This window comes from Apodemus sylvaticus, chromosome 10, assembly GCF_947179515.1.
Source record: "Apodemus sylvaticus chromosome 10, mApoSyl1.1, whole genome shotgun sequence".
NCBI classification, from domain to species: Eukaryota; Metazoa; Chordata; class Mammalia; order Rodentia; family Muridae; genus Apodemus; species Apodemus sylvaticus.
The window spans coordinates 62,957,448-62,977,906 of NC_067481.1; the positions used below are offsets into that span (position 1 = coordinate 62,957,448).

General features: G+C 47.4%; 2 protein-coding genes across 11 annotated transcripts in view; one reads left to right on the forward strand and one right to left on the reverse strand.

Annotated features, from left to right (window-relative positions):
• Epn2 (epsin 2) overlaps positions 1–3,268 on the forward strand; it is a 63,632-nt gene extending 60,364 nt beyond the window's left edge. For 6 of the 9 annotated variants that reach the window (XM_052195756.1, XM_052195757.1, XM_052195755.1 and 3 more), the window contains 2 exons: positions 821–1,041; positions 2,173–3,268. In XM_052195756.1, the coding sequence (XP_052051716.1) occupies positions 821–1,041; positions 2,173–2,256 (305 nt within the window). In that variant the 3' untranslated portion in view covers positions 2,257–3,268. Of the gene's footprint in view, positions 1–820 lie in introns of all 9 variants that reach the window. The other 3 variants (XM_052195763.1, XM_052195758.1, XM_052195761.1) reach the window with 1 other exon arrangement.
• A 4,661-nt stretch (positions 3,269–7,929) lies between these two features.
• On the reverse strand, positions 7,930–16,867 carry B9d1 (B9 domain containing 1). 2 transcript variants are annotated; one of them, XM_052196899.1, is made up of 7 exons: positions 15,253–16,810; positions 14,089–14,157; positions 12,331–12,442; positions 10,928–11,024; positions 10,568–10,630; positions 8,409–8,476; positions 7,930–8,200 (listed from the first exon to the last, which is right to left on the reverse strand). In XM_052196899.1, the coding sequence occupies exons 1-7, from the start codon at positions 15,313–15,315 to the stop codon at positions 8,058–8,060; spliced, it is 615 nt and encodes a 204-aa protein (XP_052052859.1). In that variant the 5' UTR covers positions 15,316–16,810; the 3' UTR covers positions 7,930–8,057. The 2 variants fall into 2 exon arrangements, with proteins under 2 accessions (XP_052052859.1, XP_052052860.1); XM_052196900.1 differs by lacking the exon at positions 10,928–11,024 and having other exon boundaries at positions 8,108–8,200; positions 15,253–16,867.
• Positions 16,868–20,459: the final 3,592 nt, after the last annotated feature.

The window sequence follows — 20,459 nt, forward strand, 5'->3', positions numbered from 1 at the left end:
TAGCACTGTGGTGGGCCTTGCTTATAAATTTATCATGGATTTTAGGGGCCATAGCCAGATTGAGGAAGTTTTGGCAGCTATCTGGGCTACTTGGGTAGACCTGGATCTATCATTCCTGAGTAGGGGCTACACATCCCCTTTGAACCTGGGGTTACCTCTGAGCAAATAATGGTGCTGGTAGAAGTATATCCCCAGAGTATAGTAGCTTCCTCTTTGTCATGGTGCCCCTTGATGAGCAGACCATGATGGTAAGTGGAGCCTAATAAGCTCAGAGAGACGTATAGGATTCCATGTTCCCTGGCAAGATCCACCAGCTGTTTCACAACAGGTAGAAAAGCCTTTTGGTTGAGGAAGGTTTAGAGAAGCTGAGTGAGACTGGGCTGACTAACTTCTCAGCAACAGGCCTTCTCAAGTGTTCCTGGTGCCAGTGTTTATGGCCTGGGACATTGCATGGCCTTTCCCAGGCACCTGTAACCATATCTGGCAGACAGAATGAGGGAGCAGGGTAGCTGGCAACATCCTGTGCACCCACTTTTCATAGGATTTAGAATATCCATCCAAGCCTGTGTACTCTAGGCTTTGCCTACTTTATTCTCTGCAGCCTGGGCTGGTTGCGCACTCCTCACAGTGATAGTCTTCTTGGCCTCAGCAGTCTGTAGATGTTTACCAGTGGAGTCTGTACATCCTACAGAAACACAGCTCTGCCCTTCAGATCAGTGTTGGGATGCCAAAAGTGGAGGCAGGATGCAAGGTTTGTACACTTGTCGCGATGAGAGAGTGCCTTCCAATGGCTCATACTGTGTTCTTGCTCTTTTACCAGGTACTGCTGCTCCAGCCCCTGTCAACCCCTTCCAGGTCAACCAGCCCCAGCCACTGACACTGAACCAGCTTCGGGGGAGCCCTGTCCTGGGAAGCAGTGCATCCTTTGGGTCTGGTCCAGGGGTGGAGACTGTGGCTCCCATGACCTCAGTAGCTCCACACTCAGCATTGGGGGCCAGTGGCTCCTCACTGACACCCCTTGGCCCTTCAGCAATGAACATGGTAGGCAGTGTGGGCATTCCCCCATCAGCAGCTCAGTCAACGGGCACAACAAACCCTTTCCTTCTCTAGTGCCCAGGGGGACTTGCCTGAGTGAACACCCAGAGTGCCGAGCCCAAGGATGTCAAGTGGGGACTCACTCTGGTTTGTGTAGTGGTTGAGAATATGGTGGTAGGGGTATTAGAGCTTCAGGTTCAGCTTCCTTGTGAAAGGGTGGTTGTTACCATCACACCTTCAGGCTGCAGTGTGGGTAGGGCGACCTCACCGTCCTAGTCGGGCCCTGGTGTCTCTTCCTAAGTGCTCAGCTCCACTGAGGTCCTGAAAGGAGGTGTTATCAGTGTTGCTCAAGACAGGGATGTTGTCTAGCCCAGAACTTGGGCAGTCACTTTGTGTATGCCCCACCCCAGTTATCTTCAGGGTGCGGACAAGGTGAAGCTCTGGCCCCACTTGACACTGACCATTGGGAAGTGGTTGTGCATATTTTATTTTCCTTTGACTCAATGGGAGTCCAAGGTAAACACTAATACCAGTGTGGAGCTTTAAGCTGACTGGAGCGTGACCCTGCCCTGTGGCTCTGTGCTTGTGCACGTTTGCACATTTTGTTGAGTACAGTTTCATATTTGAGTTTGCAAAATTATCTAATAGTCTTTTTTTGGCTAATATTTTTATAACGTGGTTCTTATTTAACTGTCTAGTTTTGATAGAATTGACCAAGTCTGGCTGAATTAAGGTCTTGGCATGTATTATTTTAGTGGTCTAATTTCTCTTATTTATGGTTTTAACTGTAAGAAAACTTTAAAAGAAGAGATATTTGGATGACAAAAATATGCCTTACGGAAAACTAAGCAAATTCTTTATAGGGGGAAAAACGGAATTTGATTACACAAAAAATTTTATTAAAACAAAACAAAAACTTCAACAATAACAAAACCCACAGCCTCTAGTTGCCTTTTTCCTTTCTTCAGTTCTTTTGATGAATCACCAAATCAGTTGACTCTTCAGCATTTTTGCCTAGATCTGAGAGACTTTTTGCTACTAGTATATTTACAACTTAAGGTTAAAAGGAAAAACAATGCATGATTATGACTTGCCAGTTTTTATCAACTAATCCCTTTTTTTGTACCTGGAATGCAGGGATTGCCAGGGACTTCCATTTACTGCAGACCAGAGTGTGGCTGGCCGGCCCATCATCATGTACAGGTTAATGAGACTGTGTGAAAATGGGGGTGATTCTACACGTGGGGGCTCAGGTCACCAGGGATGGTCCCTCTAGCTGAGTCATGACAGGGACTGGGCCAGATTTGTCTGTCTACCAGCTCCAACTCAGGCTGCTGACTGGGAAGTAACCACATCCTATCTTGGAGATGAAAAAGTCCACGTGTGGCATAGACTTAACGTATGTGCACTGATACTATCTTTTCCCAATCTCCTGCTGTCCTCACTGCTCACTGTTAAGGAAGTATTAAATCTTGAATTAGAGATCACAGACTTGTGTGTCTTCAGAGAAAGAACGACCCCTTCTTGGTCGTGGCAGTTTGTGTGTCCTTCCTGCAATATGGACTTCTGACCTTAAGCTCCAAGGACACCCAGCCACCTGCCCGCTCCTCTCTGCATCCAGAGAAACTTTTGGCCCTCAGCACCACATAGTTGACTCAGTGGTTACTGTTTGAGAGAAGACTGCACTTAAGCCCCCTGAGTCTGAGTCTACATGCTGCTCCTGGGCCCCACAAGCTTAGGGCCCTTGCTAATTACCCATTCCACCGGGGACCAGAGGCCTAGGGATAGGTTTGGGCTCTGCTATTCCGGAGGCTGATGGCTGGGGCTCCTGCCTGGGAGAGATGGAGGCATCACAGGACAGGTGAGGCCAGGCACCAGTCCAGATGGTGCTTCCTTCAGATTGTATAAGTTAGGGGCCAGAACTGCCTGCTGTGGGCCTGTGATTCTGCTACAGAAGACAACAGCCTGTCTGACTGGGACCATCCCAGTGGCCACTGGGCTCCTCTTTCTACAGTCCATCCAGCGCATGTCCCAGTTACCCACTGCACTGATCATGAAGCCGCTGGCCACTGCCATGTGTGTTGCACACGTGCTACCATGCCCTTCCTGATGTATACCCTGAAGGAAGTCACCCAGCTGTTTCTCAGTCCCAGGGATGGTGGGTGGTTTTGGATTTGTGTTGACTGTTGATACTTATTTACTGTATAAATATAATTTATCATTTGTATCATGATGTGGGTTTTGGCTGTGTCCTTTCACTATCCTGTCTTTAACCATCCAGTAGGACAGTATGTGGCAGGGCTGGCTAGGGAAGCAGCTTGGTCTGTAGTCAGGCTCGAGGACAGGCTCAGGTCTGCTTTTGATGGACATTGCCATGGTCTGTGAAGGCTTGCTGGGCAAATGTTAGCCCACATGGCCGTCAGCTCTGAGGCCAATTCTCAGTGTGCTTTAGTGGTTTCCCATTCACTTCCTATCTTAGGGTTGCTGTTGCTGTGATGAAATACCATGACCAAAGCACCTTGGGGAGGACGGGGTTTATGTGGCCATGCTTCACATCACTGCTCATCAGTACCTGTACCTCCCTCTCCACACAGACAGGATTCCTGTCAGCTGGGCACATAGCTTCTGTGTCCTGGATAGTAGGAGGTAGGTTTGATTAGCAGGTTACCAGTTACTGTTTCAGGTAGCCCTCTGGGCACCAAGGCCTTTTTACCTCTCAGACCAAAAGGTCTGATTGGTTCTTCCTGTGTTCAGCTGAGAGTTGAGGGCCTATAGAGGCAGAGCAGCAGGATAAATGACACTGCTATAAATAAGCAGTGTGACAGCGGCACTGGGGCAGAAGGCCCCGTCCAGCACTGAAAAGGGTCTGGGATAGCCTCAAGCTCAGCTCTGCAGGAGGTCCACCTTTTGAGTGGGAGCTAGCCTTTTGTCTGCACATAGATATTGCCAGCCAGGACTTGTTATGAGTACCAAGCTCATGGATCCTGTGGTTTCATGCTGGTTAAATTTTATGTCAACTTGTCAAAAACTAGAGTCACCGGGAGATGAGGAAGCTTCAACTGAGAAAACGTCTTCATAGGATTGGGCAGGCCTGTAGGGCATTTTCTCATTTGTTAATTAGTTAGGGGTGTGCCCTAACTAATTGTAGAGCCATTGTAGAGCCATCTTTGGGTTGCTGTAACAAAGCAGGCTGAGCAAGCCAGTAAGCAGCACCCCTCCATGGCCCAGACTTACTGCAGTGATGGGCTGTGATGCAGAATTGTAAAGCCACTAAGTGCTTTCCTCTCCTACTTGCTTTTGATCACAGTGTTTGTTTGTTTATCTGTTTATTTTTTGGTTTTTTGGATTTGGTTTTTTCGAGACAGGGTTTTTCTGTATAGCCCCCAGCTGTCCTGTAACTCACTCTGTAGACCAGGCTGGCCTCGAACTCAGAATTCCGCCTGTCTCTGCCTCCCAGAGTGCTGGGATTACAGGCGTGCGCCACCACCATCCGGTGGTCACTGTTTATTAAGCAACAGAAACCCTGACAGGAAGCTACTTCCTCTCTGGGCTCTTTGCTTGTGTAAGTTCCATTGATACATACTGCTTTTACTTTGTATTAATATTTTTTTTAAGATTTATTTATTATTATATGTAAATACACTGTAACTGTCCTCAGACACTCCAGAAGAGGGCATCAGATCTCATTACAGATGGTTGTGAGCCACCATGTGGTTGCTGGGATTTGAACTCTGGACCTTTGGAAGAGCAGTCAGTGCTCTTAACCGCTGAGCCATCTCTCCAGCCTCCGCTTTGTATTATTTTAAGACAGGCTTTCTCTGTGTAACAGCACTGGCTGTCCTCAAACTCTCTTTGTAGACTAGGCTGGCCTTAAACTCAGAGCTCTGCCTACCTCTGCCTCCAGGTGCTGGAATTAAAGGCACATACCACCATATCTGGCTCTTCATTTGTTCTTTACTAAAAGTCTAGGTGCTTTGTTTTAATTTTCAGTCTTATATTTGGGTTTTAGAATATTTTTTTGTTGTTTTTTTTGGATTTGGTTTTTTTCGAGACAGGGTTTTTCTTTATAGCCCTGGCTGTCCTGGAACTCACTCTGTAGACCAGGCTGGCCTTGAACTCAGAAATCCACCTGTCTCTGCCTACCAGAGTGCTGGGATTATAGGCATGCGCCACCACCGCCCGGCTTTTAGAGTCCTTTTAACCTTTTTAAAAATTATTTTTATTGTATATGAATGTTTTGAATGTATGTCTATGCTATGTGCTAGATAGTCTGCTATCTTTGGAGGCTAGACGATGCCATTGGATCCCCTCAGAATGACAGCTATGAGCATCCAGTCCTCTCTGCTGAACTGCCTCTCCAGTCCTCTCCTAATCTTATGTTTTTTTTTTTTTTTAAGCTTTCCTTGTTTCCATTACTTTCTGCTTTTGTGGACTGGCCCGTTACTTTCTCCAAACTTTGCTTTTCTGGCACATCCTACTGTCCTCTCCAGAGCTTTTGGTTCAGCCATGGAAACTTCCTTGAGTTCTGCCAGTGGCTCTTTGCTGTTCAGTGTGTGTTCTGCACTCTTCTTCCCTACTACCCTGTAGGGGAGTCTGTGCCATACACCATAATTTCTGATTTTTAGTCACAGCATAAGCTTACTCCTTGTAACATTTTCTTTGTCAAGAGCAAGTCCTACTGCCTCCCTTCTTTCTGTTCAGGATAGAAGATAATAGAATCCCCCCCAAAATGTCCAGCAGGGGTGTTCTTGAAGCGCCTCTTCTGGCTGGAATCTGACACCACACTGTTCTTTCATCATGCTGCTGCCTTCGGCCTCCAAGGGCTCTGTGGACAAGAGCAAGGGCAACTCTGGAAGTTTAAGGGGTCAGGCTTCCTATGTGGTGAACAACCTTTCAGCATTTTCTAAGTTTAACAGTGTGACACAAGAGGCCTTGGAAATGTAGTCTAATGGTTTGATTAGGAAAAAGTGAACAGTTTAGTAGATGCAACTGTGACAATAAGTAAACGATAAACCTAGATGTCATGTGTTGTGTCTTAATAGTCAATGTCTAGTATAATCCTACATCCAAACATGCTCCAGCCATTGGCCTCCAAAGGTCTCCACTGCATGGTTTCTCACCTTGACTGGCAGACATGCAAGAGGCTCTTAAGTAATGATACCTTTCTGTGCCTTGACTGGGGTTGGGGTATGTATTCATTGAAACCATTCATACAGCAGATTTAGATGAATCTTGTTGCTTGTAAATGCTCATTGGAAAGATTAATAATGATTAGCCATTACAGAGTAATGGCTAATGAGCATGCTGCCATCTACAGCAAGAGCTATGCTAAGTCCATGGTAGCCTGGAGGAGAGGTGGACTCATGTGAAGATGTAAATATCTGTCCTTTGGTGTCCTAGGTGGTTAGAAACCCTCTGGATCACCAAAAGGAGGACACTGAAGTGCCCTGTATAAATCTGTAGTGTTTACATAGTGGCTACCCATGTCCTCCTGTAGTTTATCTCTGGATGACTAGTAATATCAAACACAAGGAAAATAATACATGCTTGTTATGATCATTGCAAAATCACTTCAACTTTTTTGTTTTTAAATCACTTCCTAGTGTTGGAGAAAGGGATATTTGCCTACAAGAGGGGCTGTCTACCACCTCGAAGGCTTTTGGCAAATGAGGCTGGGGATGGACTGAAAGGGGGCAAATTCTGAAGTGCAAAGGCCAGGTGGCATGGGTGTTAGGGCAAGAGACCTGCCATGGAGTGAGGTTAGATGCAGAGGGACAAATGAAGAGCTGCAGACCCAAGAGCTTAGTGAAAGCTGGCCAGTGAGCCTTAGCAGAAAGGAAGGGACCACTGTTATTAATGTGATACCTGAGAAAGACAGAGTGCAGAAAATGTGTGTGGTAGCATCTCTAGAGGATAAGAGGAGATACTTGATGTTGTGGCTACAGATGTGCTAAGGTCTAAAAACAAGGTTGGCATGTGGTAGCATCTCTAGGATAAGAGGAGATACTTGATGTTGTGGCTACAGATGTGCTAAGGTCTAAAAACAGGGTTGGCATGAGGGGTAACCTGAGGAATACATGGGAACTTTGGGCAGAGTGAGGCTCTGGAGGTTTGATAGTAAATTAAAAGATCACTATGGCAGGTGAGACTACTGAGTTAGTATCCAGAAAGGAAAGACACACAAAGTGGAGTATGTGCAAATGGCATCCATGAGTGCTAGTGTGCAGAAAGGACACCAGGCTGCAGGAGATCTTGAATGGCAAGAAGGATGCATGAGGAAGTTCTGGTGTGAGCAAGAGACCTTTGGGTGATAAAGTTGCTGAACTGTGGGGTATAGACTACTGCAAGGGTGGAGGCCGTGGAAGGGGGTTCTTCACAACAGCTGGAGAAAACAGAAGGCTCTTTGGTGAGGCTAACAGTTGTGGTAAAGTTTGATAACATGTTAGTTCATGTGTCACCACTATCAACATACATGGAAAAAACTAGAGGCCCAGTTGCCAGGGTACTGGGCCGTGGAGCTTGCCAGAAACCTGCACTGGTGGTACCGCCTCCTCCCTGGGGTGGTTCTAGTCCTATAGCAACACACAAGAATTAGGATGAGCATGGGGAATAGGAAGGGATGGTGGAAGGCAGGTGCCCCAAGGGTACTTGTTGTAGATTCTGCTAACAATGTGCCTCAGTCATAGTGGCAGCCATGGAACAAGTGACTTAGCTTCCTGCTGCTGAGGAAGACAAGTTTTAGAAACGAGTGCTGAGGTGGTGAAAGGGTGTCAGCTCTGTGCAAGCTGCTTAGCAATCCTGGAGAGGCCTCCACTTGACCATGGCATCCTACTGGGCTTGTTCCTGTTAGAGAGGTGCAAATGAAATCTAAAAATGCAGACCCCAGAACCAACCTCTGGGGAAAAAAGTGACACTTTATTATATAAAACTATCTTTAGCTCCCAACTTCCCAGCTCAGTTGATATGGTTGTGTGTAGGCTGGAGGGCATCTGGTCCATAGTGGTTGACAGAAAGGCTGACTTTTATTGTGGGTTGTCTTGTGGCAGGCTGGGACCCAGGACTCCTTGTGTGTCCACAGGCCCAGTATCATAGCCCAGCTTCTTCATGTCCTTGGTCACCACATTGAAGAGGAGGGTAACAAATCCCTGAGAGCGAACACGAGTCACTGGGGACAGAAGCTGAGCATTAGCTGGGTTTGACTGGGACAGACATGGCAAACCACCTGCTGAAGCCCTTGTGTGGGTGGTGGTCTAGAAAATTCTTTGGGTGTCCTGTATATTACTACGTCCCAGTTGTCTGGAACCTCCTCCCTGGGCTCCTAGGGTTGGAGCCCATCTCAACCCTTCAGTTACAGTTAGGAGCATCAGTCTTACCTTCCCGGCCTTCACCCTGGGCCACCACCTTCGGGTCTGTGTACTCAGGCCGCCGTCCCATGAACCAGCTGAGAACATAGGAATACACGGTGAGCAGCACTTGGGACTTGCTGGCTTCAGACACTGAACAAGAGTGTTCCAGGCTTAAAGGGGCATTTCTCCAACAACCCCTCCTCTACGTGCTAGGACAACCTCCTACCTATTTGATAGGCCAAGTGGGATGCCAGGAGATGTCCCCTGTTAGGGGTCCGTTGCCAACAGTTCTAGCAGTGCTTACACCAGAGGCACTGAGGAGCGTCCAGCCTGCCTGGCCAAGTCTTTTGTAGCTTTAAACCAAGGATAAATGTTGAAGGAGATGTGGGGCAAATAGTACAACCTGAACCCATGGAAACCTCCAAAAAGAAACAGGTGGGTCAATCTCTTCAGGAGAGAGAGCCTAATTCCCAAAAGGGCCGGATCCAGATTCTGTTAGCTTTGCCTCCTTATACGGGATCCAGAATAAGCCACACCCCATCACTGAACCTGTTTGTCTACTTTAAGATAATAGCACCTACCTACCTCATGAGACTGTATGAAGTGAAAGCACCCTACCTGCCACAAAACATTACCCCTTCTAGGGAGGATCTGGCCCTGGATGGCTGTGGATAATGCTAGGTCATCTAACTTTTAAAAGTTTCACCTAGGTTGCTCCCAGGCCTTGGTTGGCAAACTCAGAAGCACTCCTACAAATGTCTTGTAATTCACAATCCTACTGCACCCAAACTTCAGATCCTGAGTCCCACCCAGGGCGTTAAGCTACATGGATACAGACCCAGTGTTGGGCTGGCAACCATAGGCTTGGAGTGTATAAGATTAGCCTAAGCACAGCCGCCAGGACCAACTCAGGCTTTGTGGGACAATTCCATCAGCATTCCTGTTTGCCGGAGGATGTAAGGCTGTCTTCTGTCTGGACAGTTTGTGTCAGGCTTTCTGGAAACCATGATTATACACCCACCACCTACAGCTATGCTGAGGGTATGGCTAGATCCCTGGGCTTCCAGGCTAGACCTCAGCAGCCCTGTTAGCCTGCTAGGTTCCTGAGGGAGCCACAGGAGGAGAAGAGTTCAGACAACCTAGGTAGAGAAGCCAGGGTTCCTATAGCTAGGCATTCCAGAAGAAACTAGATGAGTGGGTATCCCTCTTCTGTTTGCCCATCATTGAGCAAAGTTCTAACTGCACTCGCCTTAATTCTATGAGGAGTCTCAGAGAGCAATCCTGGTATGAAGGCACATTCTACCTTCACCATATGTCTCCAGTTCTCTTACATAGTCGTGGTTACAAACTGCCCAAAAAGAAGACAAAGTCCTACCTCCTCAGGCAAACTGGAATGCTGGTGGAGTTGTCCTACAAAAGTTATTTCTACATTTTTTAAAAAAAAATATTATTAGATATTATTTTATTTATGAGTATACTGTAGCTATCTTCAGACACACCAGAAGAGGGCATCTGATCCCGTACAAATGTGGTTGGGAGCTACCATGTGGTTGCTGGGATTTGAACTCAGGACCTCTGGACAGCAGCGACACCACCCTAAGACTTTATGTAAAGACTAAGTGGAAGAGACTGCAGAGGTCTGAGCAACACTTGAGGAGCGGAGATGCTGGGAAGGCGACCTGATTGTGAAGAGGGTCTAGTAGATATTACTAAGAACACTGCAGGGTAGAAATTATCCTGTGTTAGCCACATAGGTAAAGGCAAGGCACTGTCAAGGCAGCCAACCATAAGTCTTGAAGCTCGGAACCTTTATTCTTCAGCTCTCTCAAAACTAGGGTCTAGTTCCCTTCTCCTATAGCTGTCGGACTGGCGAAGCCCACTAACATGGCCTGACTGCTACTTCAGTCCCAAAGGTTGGTAGTATCTCTTCCAGGTGATGGCTTACGCAGCTTACGCAGCCTTTCCTGCTTGAGAGCTCCTCCTAGAGGGTAGTTTAGTGGCAATGGGAATCTGAATCCTAAGGCCAAAGAAGTACAAGGGCTCAGCAGGGCGCCTGCCTGCATCCCTGTTTACACCTGTCTCTAGGTGCAGCCACCTGAGGACCTGTGAGGTTTCCAGGTCTCAGGAGGGTGGAAGGGTGCTGGTCAATTGGTTACCCATTAGACCGAGAGGGAGAGAAGACTTACCTTGTGAACTTCTGTAGTGTAGATGTAGACTCTGGCACAAACATGGGGATGGTTCTTTTGTGCCTGAAACAAATGTTTTCATACAGAGATGTGCTGAGGGACAGATCAAGGTGTGTGGCTTTACATAGGACTTTCTTCTTTCTACACTCACTGCTATCCCTCTCCAGCAGTACATATCGCCCACCTATGTGGGTCTTTTCCAAGGTGCAGGACCACCCAGGCCCCTGAACATCACTTGCCCAAGTCAGAGGAAGGAGCAGTGGCCAGACAGCCTGAGCCTAAAGCTGCTGCTCTCAAGGTTTGCCTGCTCATTAGGAGGCAAAGTGCTGGCCAGGGGCCAGTTCAAGAGTGGACACCTACCGTCCAGGAGAGAAGGGCACATGAACTGCGCCATAGCCTCGGACCACGTCATTCCCAAACACGTCTGGTCCATACACGCTGAGTACAATCTGTGGCCCTTGGGAAGGACAAGGTTGGCATGTAGAAGAACCATGGAAGGAAGGGAAATAATAAATTGTGTGCCTAGCTGAAGTCTGGAACAGACATTCAGGAGGATGATGGCCAAAGCCCTGGGAACCCTGTCCACACCCAGCTGCTGCTGCTACTACTCTGCTGGTGCTCGGGGAGTGCTCTCCATACCTCTGCTCACAGCTGGGAAGATAAGAGCCACAACATTTGGTAGACACAGGAAGTCCTGTGGAGGCCCTGTGCCAAGCCTGAGCCTCTGCTTGCCTCTTCACTGATGTGTGTGGTCTTCACCAACCATGACACCCTGCAGAAAGTTGTGGCTTTCCAAGTATTTTTCCTTAACATACTGACATTTACAAATGCTTCCTGCTCACATCCAGCCAGGCCTACTAGGTGTCTGTTTTCTCTAGGTGTGGCAGACAGATCTATTACTATCTGCTACTATAAATGACAGGCCTGGAAGCTGGCTCTGTAGTTACTGTTGAATGGCCTCAGACAAGTTCACCATCCTTTTCTCTCATGACCTTTCTTGTCTCTAAAAGCCTTGGAATAATACCAACCACAGATGGTGTTCAGCAAAGAATAATGAAATCTGTGCCTTTCACATTATTATTCTGCCACCAAAAGTAACAGAGTTACTCAGTTTTTGTATAGTGGCTTGTTCATTCTCAGTGCTAAATACCTATCACCATATACTGCAGTCACCTGTGTGGGCTGTTCCTTTGAGAACTGTTGCAGTAAGTCTCAGATCTTGTCACACTGTGGACTCTTTGAGTGCTGGTCTCTATTGGGTATGTGCAACCGAAGACTGGGGCAAGCAGGTCTCTGTTCAGTACTACAGTGCACTGTACTCAATGACTGCTTCCCCCATCTGTGTTCTCTGAACTGCCACTAGATTACATATTCAACCTTGGCAGATCAGCCTTAACCTGTCCTGGCCGACCTCCATTGTTTCGCTTGCTTTGCTAGCTTTGCCAGGGCTCAGGATTAGAAGGGTAGCTATAGAATGAGGGGAAAGCTTTGCCCAGAACACAAACAGAAGGCTCTGAAGAGGGCCCTGAGCAACTAGCACAGGATGAGCAGATACCGGCGCTGACTGGAGCACTACAGTGGGAAACTGGACGACTTGGAGTTAGACCCTCCAGCCACATGGCTGCAGCACTACAAACTGCAGTTAATAAAAAAGGCAGATGTTGAGAGCATCAAAAGCTAGGGCACAAACCCAGACACTGGCAGGGCCGCTAAAGGAGAGTGGTGGCAGAGGATCTCCCTTCCATCATGGCCCACAGACTCACAGCCATAGGGGTTGGTACTTTTAAAGGTCACGTCGATGGGGAAGTTCCACACCAATGCTTGCCGTACATCTTGGCTCTTGGATGCTATCTGTGAGATTCCCTCCTCCAGACCCTGTATAGACACAGAGATAGCCTGTCTGAGTTCCAAGACCCCATGACCTTTCTATTTAAGTAGGTAAGTTGGGGAGGTCATTTAAGTTTTGTGTTGCTTGTTTCCACCCTCCCTTTAACTGTTTATCCGAAATGCCTGGATCTAGATTCTGCCCTCCCAGTTACCTGTACACTCCAGCTCCTGACCCACTGCATTCTACCTGTCCTTGGCTAACAGACCAGAATGTATTCTATGTAGTGTCTCCTTAACAAGAGCAGACGTCTCTACAAGATGGGGACTTGTGTCAGACAGTGGTCACTCCCAGAGGGACTCAAATAGTCATTAAGTTACAGGTGGTTGTGAGCCACAATGTGGGTGCTTGGAATCAAACTGGGGTCCTCTGTAAAAGTATGCATTCTAATTGCTCAGTCATATCTCCAGCCTCAAAGGCAGCTCACAACCACCTATAATACCAACTCTAGGGGATCTAGTGGCCTCCGTAGCCACTTGCATTCATACCCATACACAGATATAAATACACATAATTTAAAATGGAATTAATTTCTAATATATATTGAAACTTTTTTTAATGCAAATATAAGAAAAACACCCAAGAAGTATTAACATGCCTGTGGTACAAATGAAGAAACTCTGGCTCAGAGAGGCTGGGCTTTCTTTACTTGATGTTTTCCATTTGTTTGGTATTATATATGCAACCCAGCTTGACCTTGGATCCCTAGACATGCTCCTGCCCCAGCCTTCTCTGCATATGCTATCATGTTTGACTGGCTTCCATTTTTTAAACTTGTGAAGGTTAGGTGAATGCTATGCAAATAAAGGATGGTGTAGCATGGTCTGCACTGCAGCTCCTTCCTGTGGTAAAAGACACCTCAAAACCTCGAGAAGAGATCCTTTATTTTGTCCTGGCTCCTGGTGTTTTCTGCTGCCTGAGAAGGGGTCACTTTTTTTTCAGGTGGGGGTACTGGCTGATGGTGTCCTCAGCCACTGGTAGGTGGTTCTCCAGAGTCTACTTGGTTAGGCTGCCACTTGTCCCTCTCACCTGCCACCAACACAGACTCCAGGGTTCAATCAGTGATCCCAGTAGTGGCTATATTCTATAAGCTAGCTTTCCCAAAACCAAACTCAATGTTTGGGTCCTCTCTGACCTTAGTGTCTACCTCTTGGGTCTGAATAGAAGGGTGTTATACTGGCTAGTTTTGTGTGTCAACTTGACACAGGCTGGAGTTATCACAAAGAAAGGACCTTTAGTTGGGGAAGTGTCTCTATGAGATCCAGCTATGGGGCATTTTCTCAATTAGTGATTAAGTGGGGAGGGCCCCTTGTGGATGGTACCACCTTTGGGCTGGTGCTCTTGGGTTCTATAAGAGAGCAGGGTGAGCAAGCCAGGGGAAGCAAGTCAGTAAGAAACATCCCTCCGTGGCCTCTGCATCAGCTCCTGCTTCCTGACCTGCTTGAGTTCCAGTCATGACCTCCTTTAGTGATGAACTGCAACGTGGAAGTATAAGCTCAATAAACCCTTTCCTCCCTAACTTGCTTCTTGGTCATGATGTTTGTGCAGGAATAGAAACCCTGACTAATACAGGTGTGATAGATCCTTCAGGAATTGCCAAAGTTCTAACTAGAGGAGGCCCATGAGTCCAACTTACCGCTGTTGGGGCCCAGTCCTGGCCGTACACAAAGCAGTACTTGCAGTAGAGGTCATCATACTCTGGAAACTGAGAAAAGTATATAGGGTTCTGTCTAGAAAGTGCAAACTGGGCCCACACATTAGCTAGGCAGATGCAGTAGGTAGGAATTAGCAACACGAGGCATCTGGGACTGAGGATGTGGACATGGATTTCAGCAGGGCCAGGGAATGAAAATCAGGAAATTAGGCTTAGTCCCAGACTGCCATTACCCATAGGTAATTTTGCTCAGGGTCGGCTTTCTGTCTGTCTTTCTTAGTCCACATGTAGTAGGCCCCTTGTCCATCTTTCAGAATTGACCCTCGGGGAGTTCTTCAATCAATAGCTGGCTTAAGGATCATTGCTTGGCTCCCTTCACTCCTCTGCATTTCTGTATCCGGGCACCCAATGTCTGATAACCCTGTTAGACTGAAGAAGGAACAGGTTTCATGCCCGTGTGTCCCCAGTGCTGGGCACAAATTAGATCTACAGAAATGATGCTCACATGAAAACCCAGGGAGCGACAGGGCCAAAGAACATGCCTAGACCCGAGGGCCCCGGAGACGGAAAGCCCAGAACAGAAGCTAAGGAAGGTGTCCAGAGTAAGCAGCCCAGGTAGGCATCCTCTTACTAGATAAGGAAAACAGGCAGAATGCAGTACCAATGAATGGGAAGGCGGGAATACCCAGTGAGCGTCAGACCCGGCAGAACTTAAATCATGTCAACCAAACCTCGGAATATATAGGAATGATGAGCATTTTTAACAAGCAGCCCAAAAGAACAATGTTGCAAAGTTCTCTCAGACGGCTCGGGTCGAATCCCACCTTGGCCACTGCCTTCTAGTGAGTTCCTAACTGTTAAATGGATCAACTGAGTCCCATTAGTCCCATTGAGCCACCACTCAACCAAGTAAACAGGATCCAAGCTGGAGGCTAAAGTGTGACTTTGGTACAAGCGGAACGCCTCGAGGTCTGTTCTCCACCCATGCTTGTTCCGTCCGTCTGCCTGGTGCCAAGGTTCTCAAATGCTGGCTCTCTTTTCCAATTATTGGAGACGCTCAGAGCAACGGCTTGGCTTTCTAGGAGCTGGGGGATGAGCCCGGGGAGAGGAACGGGCCGTCCCTATGCGGAGTCCATGGCTGCTTACCTGGGCACTCTCTACCTGCCCGGTGACCATGAGCAGGAAGACGCTGGGACTTGCTGTGGCCATTGCAAGGATGGGTCGGGGAGACCGGCGCAGGCCGCTCCGCTGTTGCCAGGAGACTCCCGGGTTGTCTTGGAAACAGATGGTAAGTCGTCTAGGACAAATTTCTCAAGCGGTGACGACTTCGCACAAAGGCAGGAGTACGCAGGCGCAGTGGTCTTTATAGCCATAGGCACTGTCCTCCGTTTCCGTCGAGCGGAATCCCAAGGGTCTGGTCCTCGGACCCGCGGAGTGTGATTTCACTCGCCTGTGGCCGTACTTGAAGCTCCCAGGCTGGAAAGCTGGATGTAGAGAAGAAGCAGCACCCGGACTCAGGCCCTTGGAAAGTCACGTGCTAGAGTTACCTCTCTCCAGGCGGTGTCGCTGTTGCCACACGCAGCGACGGCACAGGCGCCTTCGTTGGAGGGCCTAGTGCACAGAGCCGGCCAGAGGGCATCACCCAGCACAATGCCTCAGGTGAAGGATGTGTCCCTCAGCCCTTTGAGGCTCTTGTCATCGAAACCCAGAGAATCCACTTGCCCAAGGCCCGGGTCCTGCACGAGAAGCTGGAGCCCACGGAACCAGTCACCCATTTTTGGAGAATCATTGGCAGCTCAGGGATGTCAGAGCTCGGTCCCAAGCCACCAGCATCCTTCTCAGTAGCTGCAGTTGTTAGTGCTCAAATCCAACCGCACTTAGTCTAATCACTGTCCAATTCAAGGTTGCTTAATGCGAGCCTCCACCTTTAGATCCCCAGCTCCGTTCTGGGAGCATTCAGTACTTGGTCCTCATTGCTGGGCTAATGGAAAATACTTGGAAACTACTTTTTTAATGAAAAAATTTGAACACATCTCTGTTTTATGGAGGAAGTGACTGAAATCCAGACCTGGAAGGTAATTTAGCTATATCAGTTGTAGTAACGTAGCTGCAGATTCAGGCTTCACATGCAGAACTTATAAGGAAACATTAGCGAGTACATTAATGATTGGGGAACCTGGAAACAAATGGATGCAGATGTGTATACTTTAGGGAACTCAGCCTGCAGTATGGACTCCAGGTCACACTAGCTGTTAGCTTGGAAGTCAGTTGGCGGGATTCCCAAAACCAACTGTGGGAAGAGGAAAGGTAGGTGGTCACAGCCTTCTAAGTGGGCCTGGTGCAAGTGTGTAAGAAATTCTTGTAGCTTAGAGCCAAGAGTCATACAAGCAGAAGCTCTAGGCCCCTCTCTCCTAGCCGGTGGGCTGCTATTTGCTGGTCTTTACTGAAAGAGTTGGAAAGTTACATGCTACTGACTGAACCACGGATCCAAAAAGGGGAGCATTCTCAATCCCCAAATTACTCATTAGATAAGGCTCTTCTGTTCTAAACCAACAGGAAGAGAGATTTGGGAAGGGGGCTGTGCTGGCTAGTGTTTTGTCAGCTTAGCACAAACCATAGTTATCTGAGAAGAGGGAACCAAGATTGAGAAAAGCCTCCATGTGACTGGGCTGTAGGTAAGCCTGTGGATCATTTGCTTAATCACTAATTGATGTGGGAGGGCCCAGCCCACTGTGAGTTGAGTTCACTCCGAGGCTGATGTTCTAGCTTCAATTAAAAAAAAAAAAAAAAAAAAAGCACCATATTGGGCTGGAGAGATGACCCAATGGTTAAGAACATTGACTGCTCTTCCAGAGGTCCTAAGTTCAATTCCTGGCAACACAATCATCTGTAATGGGATCCAATGCCCTCTTCTGGTGTGTCTGAAGACAGCAACGATGTGCTCACTTACATGAAATAAGTAAAATCTTAAAAAAAAAAAAAAAAAAAAAAAAAAAAAGCAGCAGATCTCTTCACCCCAGGGCCTCTTCACTCTAGGTTCCTGCCCTGTTTGAGATTCTATCCTGACTTCCTTTGTTGATGAACCATAATATGGAAGTGTAAGCTGAAAAAATCCTTTCTTTCTCACCTTGCTTTGGTCATTGTGTTTCATCACAGCAATAGTAACCCTAACTAAGACGAATTGATACCAGGAGAGTGGGGTATTGCTGTGACAGACCTGACTGTGTTGTTTTCAGGAGGATTGTGGAAGGACTTTGGAACTTTGGGTTAGAAAGGCCACTGAGTGTTGATGCTCAGTGAGCTGCTCTGGAGTAGGATAAGAACGGTGAGAGGCCTGGCTTGTTAGGTTCCAGAGGGAAGCAAAGACTCCACTGGGCCTTTTGTGTGAAGAATCTGTGGTGTCTGATCAGCTGGTGCTGAGGAATCATCTGTGATTAAGAAGACACCAGTATCAATCAGGTGAGTCTTCTGGGAAGTGTTTCCTGAGAGTCAGCACACAGAAGCTGTGCTCCAGAGGTGGCCAGGGTTGTATCTCATGTTGGCATTTGAACTTGGTAGTGTAAGAGTCACCCAAGTGGTGCTAGATTTGAAGGCCTAAAGGAGTCAATGGAGAGCAGCTGAGGCTTGGCACTTGGAGCTATGGCGGGGCTGGAGTTCCTACAAAGAATCCAGGAGAGGCTATGGTGGCAGAGCAGCTCAGTAACCACAAGAGAACCCAGCATATTTGGCTCCACTCAACCACTGCTGCTATTCTTGGTGGTCATCTCATGGTATTGGGATCTCCAAATATGCCTGGGTCAACAGTGGTCAGAAGAAGAGGGGACATGAAGGGGGGGGGAGGAGACAGTTTGGGATATATCTGGGGTCCTGTCACTGTTCCCTAGGAAGGATAAAAGGAAGAAATCACTAAGGACGTGTATTACCATGACAACAGCTCTGATGACCTTTACATCTTGTTTCTCACAAATCTGGGTTCTGAGGACAGACAACAGATCACATCCCCACACCCAGAGCAAGTGAGACCAGCCTGAGGAATGTTCTGAGGTGGAGGATATCAGCCTCAGAGCCAAACACAGAGGCCTGTCATCCTCCTCTAGTGTAGCTATGATTTGTCTCCCCCAGGTGGAGTGGGCATGAGGTGATTTGGCCATCCAGGGGGTTAATAGTAGTGTGTTTTTTATTCACTGCTGAGATTGATCTCAGTCCTGCATATGCTCAGCAGAACACTGAGTATATCTTATAAAATGGGAACTTTAGCACATGTTTTTGAAGGTCTTTAGAAGTGAGCTAGTTGTCTTGAAGATGGATGGCTTTAAAAGATTGCATCTGGCTCCTGAATCACTGGCCATCTTGCCATATGGCCACTTCAAACCATGCTTCTGTCATGATACCATCATCTTGAGTGCATGCTGCCAGAAGTCGCACCTGGTAGAGCCACCCAATGTAACTTCCAGTTCTATTGCTGTGATTGCATTAAACTTTGGCCTTTAAAAATTGCCAGTCCTGGGGAGATGGCTCAGTGGTTAAAAGCACTAGCTGCTCTTTCAGAGGACCTGGGTTCAACTCCTAGCACCCACATGCCAGTTCATGACTGTTCCAGTTCTAGGACATCTGACACACCCTCACATAGATAACACATGAAAGTAAAACACCATCAGTGCAATAAGATAAAGAATCATTTTTAAAATTAAAGGGACAATACAGGCCCCACATGTATAATACTAGGTGACATAATACTAGGTGGCATGTGCTTGGTGGTATAGGTACCATCTGTGCACCATGATAGAAGCAAGATGACTCTTCCAGTTATGACTTCATCTATCTGGCCCTGAGGTTACCCTCATCTACCCAGGTTGCTGGAAGCTGGAGAGAGTCGTTTCTAGATGTTGCTGTTCTCGAATCAAAACATATTCTTCTGCTGGACTCAGGGCTAAATCCTGTCCTACAGGGAGGCAGAAGGTGGCTCTAAGAACAAAGCCCTCATCAAGCCATACTGCCTTGGTATAGGCCTTTGGCAGCAGCCCCAGAGCCTCCACCCATCTCCTGCCCATCAAGCTGGTCTATTATGAAGTAAGTAATGAATTTTATAAGCACAGCCTTTGCCTTCCTGTGAGCCTACTGCCCAACCAGTCCCCTAAATGTAAGATGCTTTCAGGCCCAAATCATTCATTTAGCAGGGAAGAGGGAAGGTTATGGCCATGATGCTGGGATGAAGACAGACAGACCTTCAAGCAGAAAGACTTGGTGTGCATGTGTGCATGGGTCCATGTGTTCTATGTATGGAATTATTCTGGGGGAGCTGTGCAGGTCCCCATGTATGTCTTAGAAGGTCGTTGATCTCTGTGTACAGTTTCTGTGTTTACACACATCTATTTATTTAAAAAATCCTAGTTTGTAAATGTAAGTGTACACTGGCTGTTGCCTGCCATGTGGAGTCGTGTGTTTCTGTGGGAGTGAAATCTGTGTACTGGAGGCAATCCTGTTGAAGACTAAGCAAGTGGATCTTCAACTGGAAACCGCAGCCTGAGCTATTCTCCTATATTGATCAGGTCTACCCTGGGACAGCTCCTAAGAATAAGAATCTTGCATTATCTAGTAAAACACCAGATTCTGTCCTTTTTCAACACTCCTCTTTCCTGCAGATCCCTGTGCTGTGCACAGGGAAGATTCGCTCAGCAAAATCTACTGCAGACTTCTGGAAACAGAGGAACATTTCAGCCAAAGTCTACCTGAAAGGTCTTAGTTGAACACTCAGAACTTAAGATAAAGTCATTAACCCCTAAAGAAATCGATTTAAATACTCTCCACCTTCTCTCCCATGCCCTGGGTAACCCTGAACTGTGACTGGACATCCTGTCAAAATACAGTCATTTAGCAAGGCAGTGAACACCTTTCATCTTAGCGCTCAGGAGGCAGAAGCAGGCAGATCTGTCAGTTTGAGGCCAGCCTCTGCCTCTTCAGTTCTGGGACTAAAGGCGTGAGCCACTGTGTCGTGTTTTATAAAACATTTTAATCTAAATCAAAGGCGCGGGTATTAAGTCTGTGAAAATAAATCGATGTGTGAAACTTTCTACATGTATTTTGGTAACCAAGTACGAAGGCTGGGCAACACGAACAACCGTGTATGATTACTAAGGTTCATTTCTGCTTTGGACTCAATCTTTGGCTTTTAGTTGAGAACTGAGTAATAAATGTCAAGTCGATACTCAAACCTTACTGGGTTTCATCCCAGTTTCTCGTTCCACACTTTTCTTGTTTCACGGGGAATCCTGAATCTCCTTGGAGAGGAACCTTCTTAGCTCTCGGATTAACAGTGCTCACTTTAGCCTTGTCCTGACGACCCAGAGGGACAG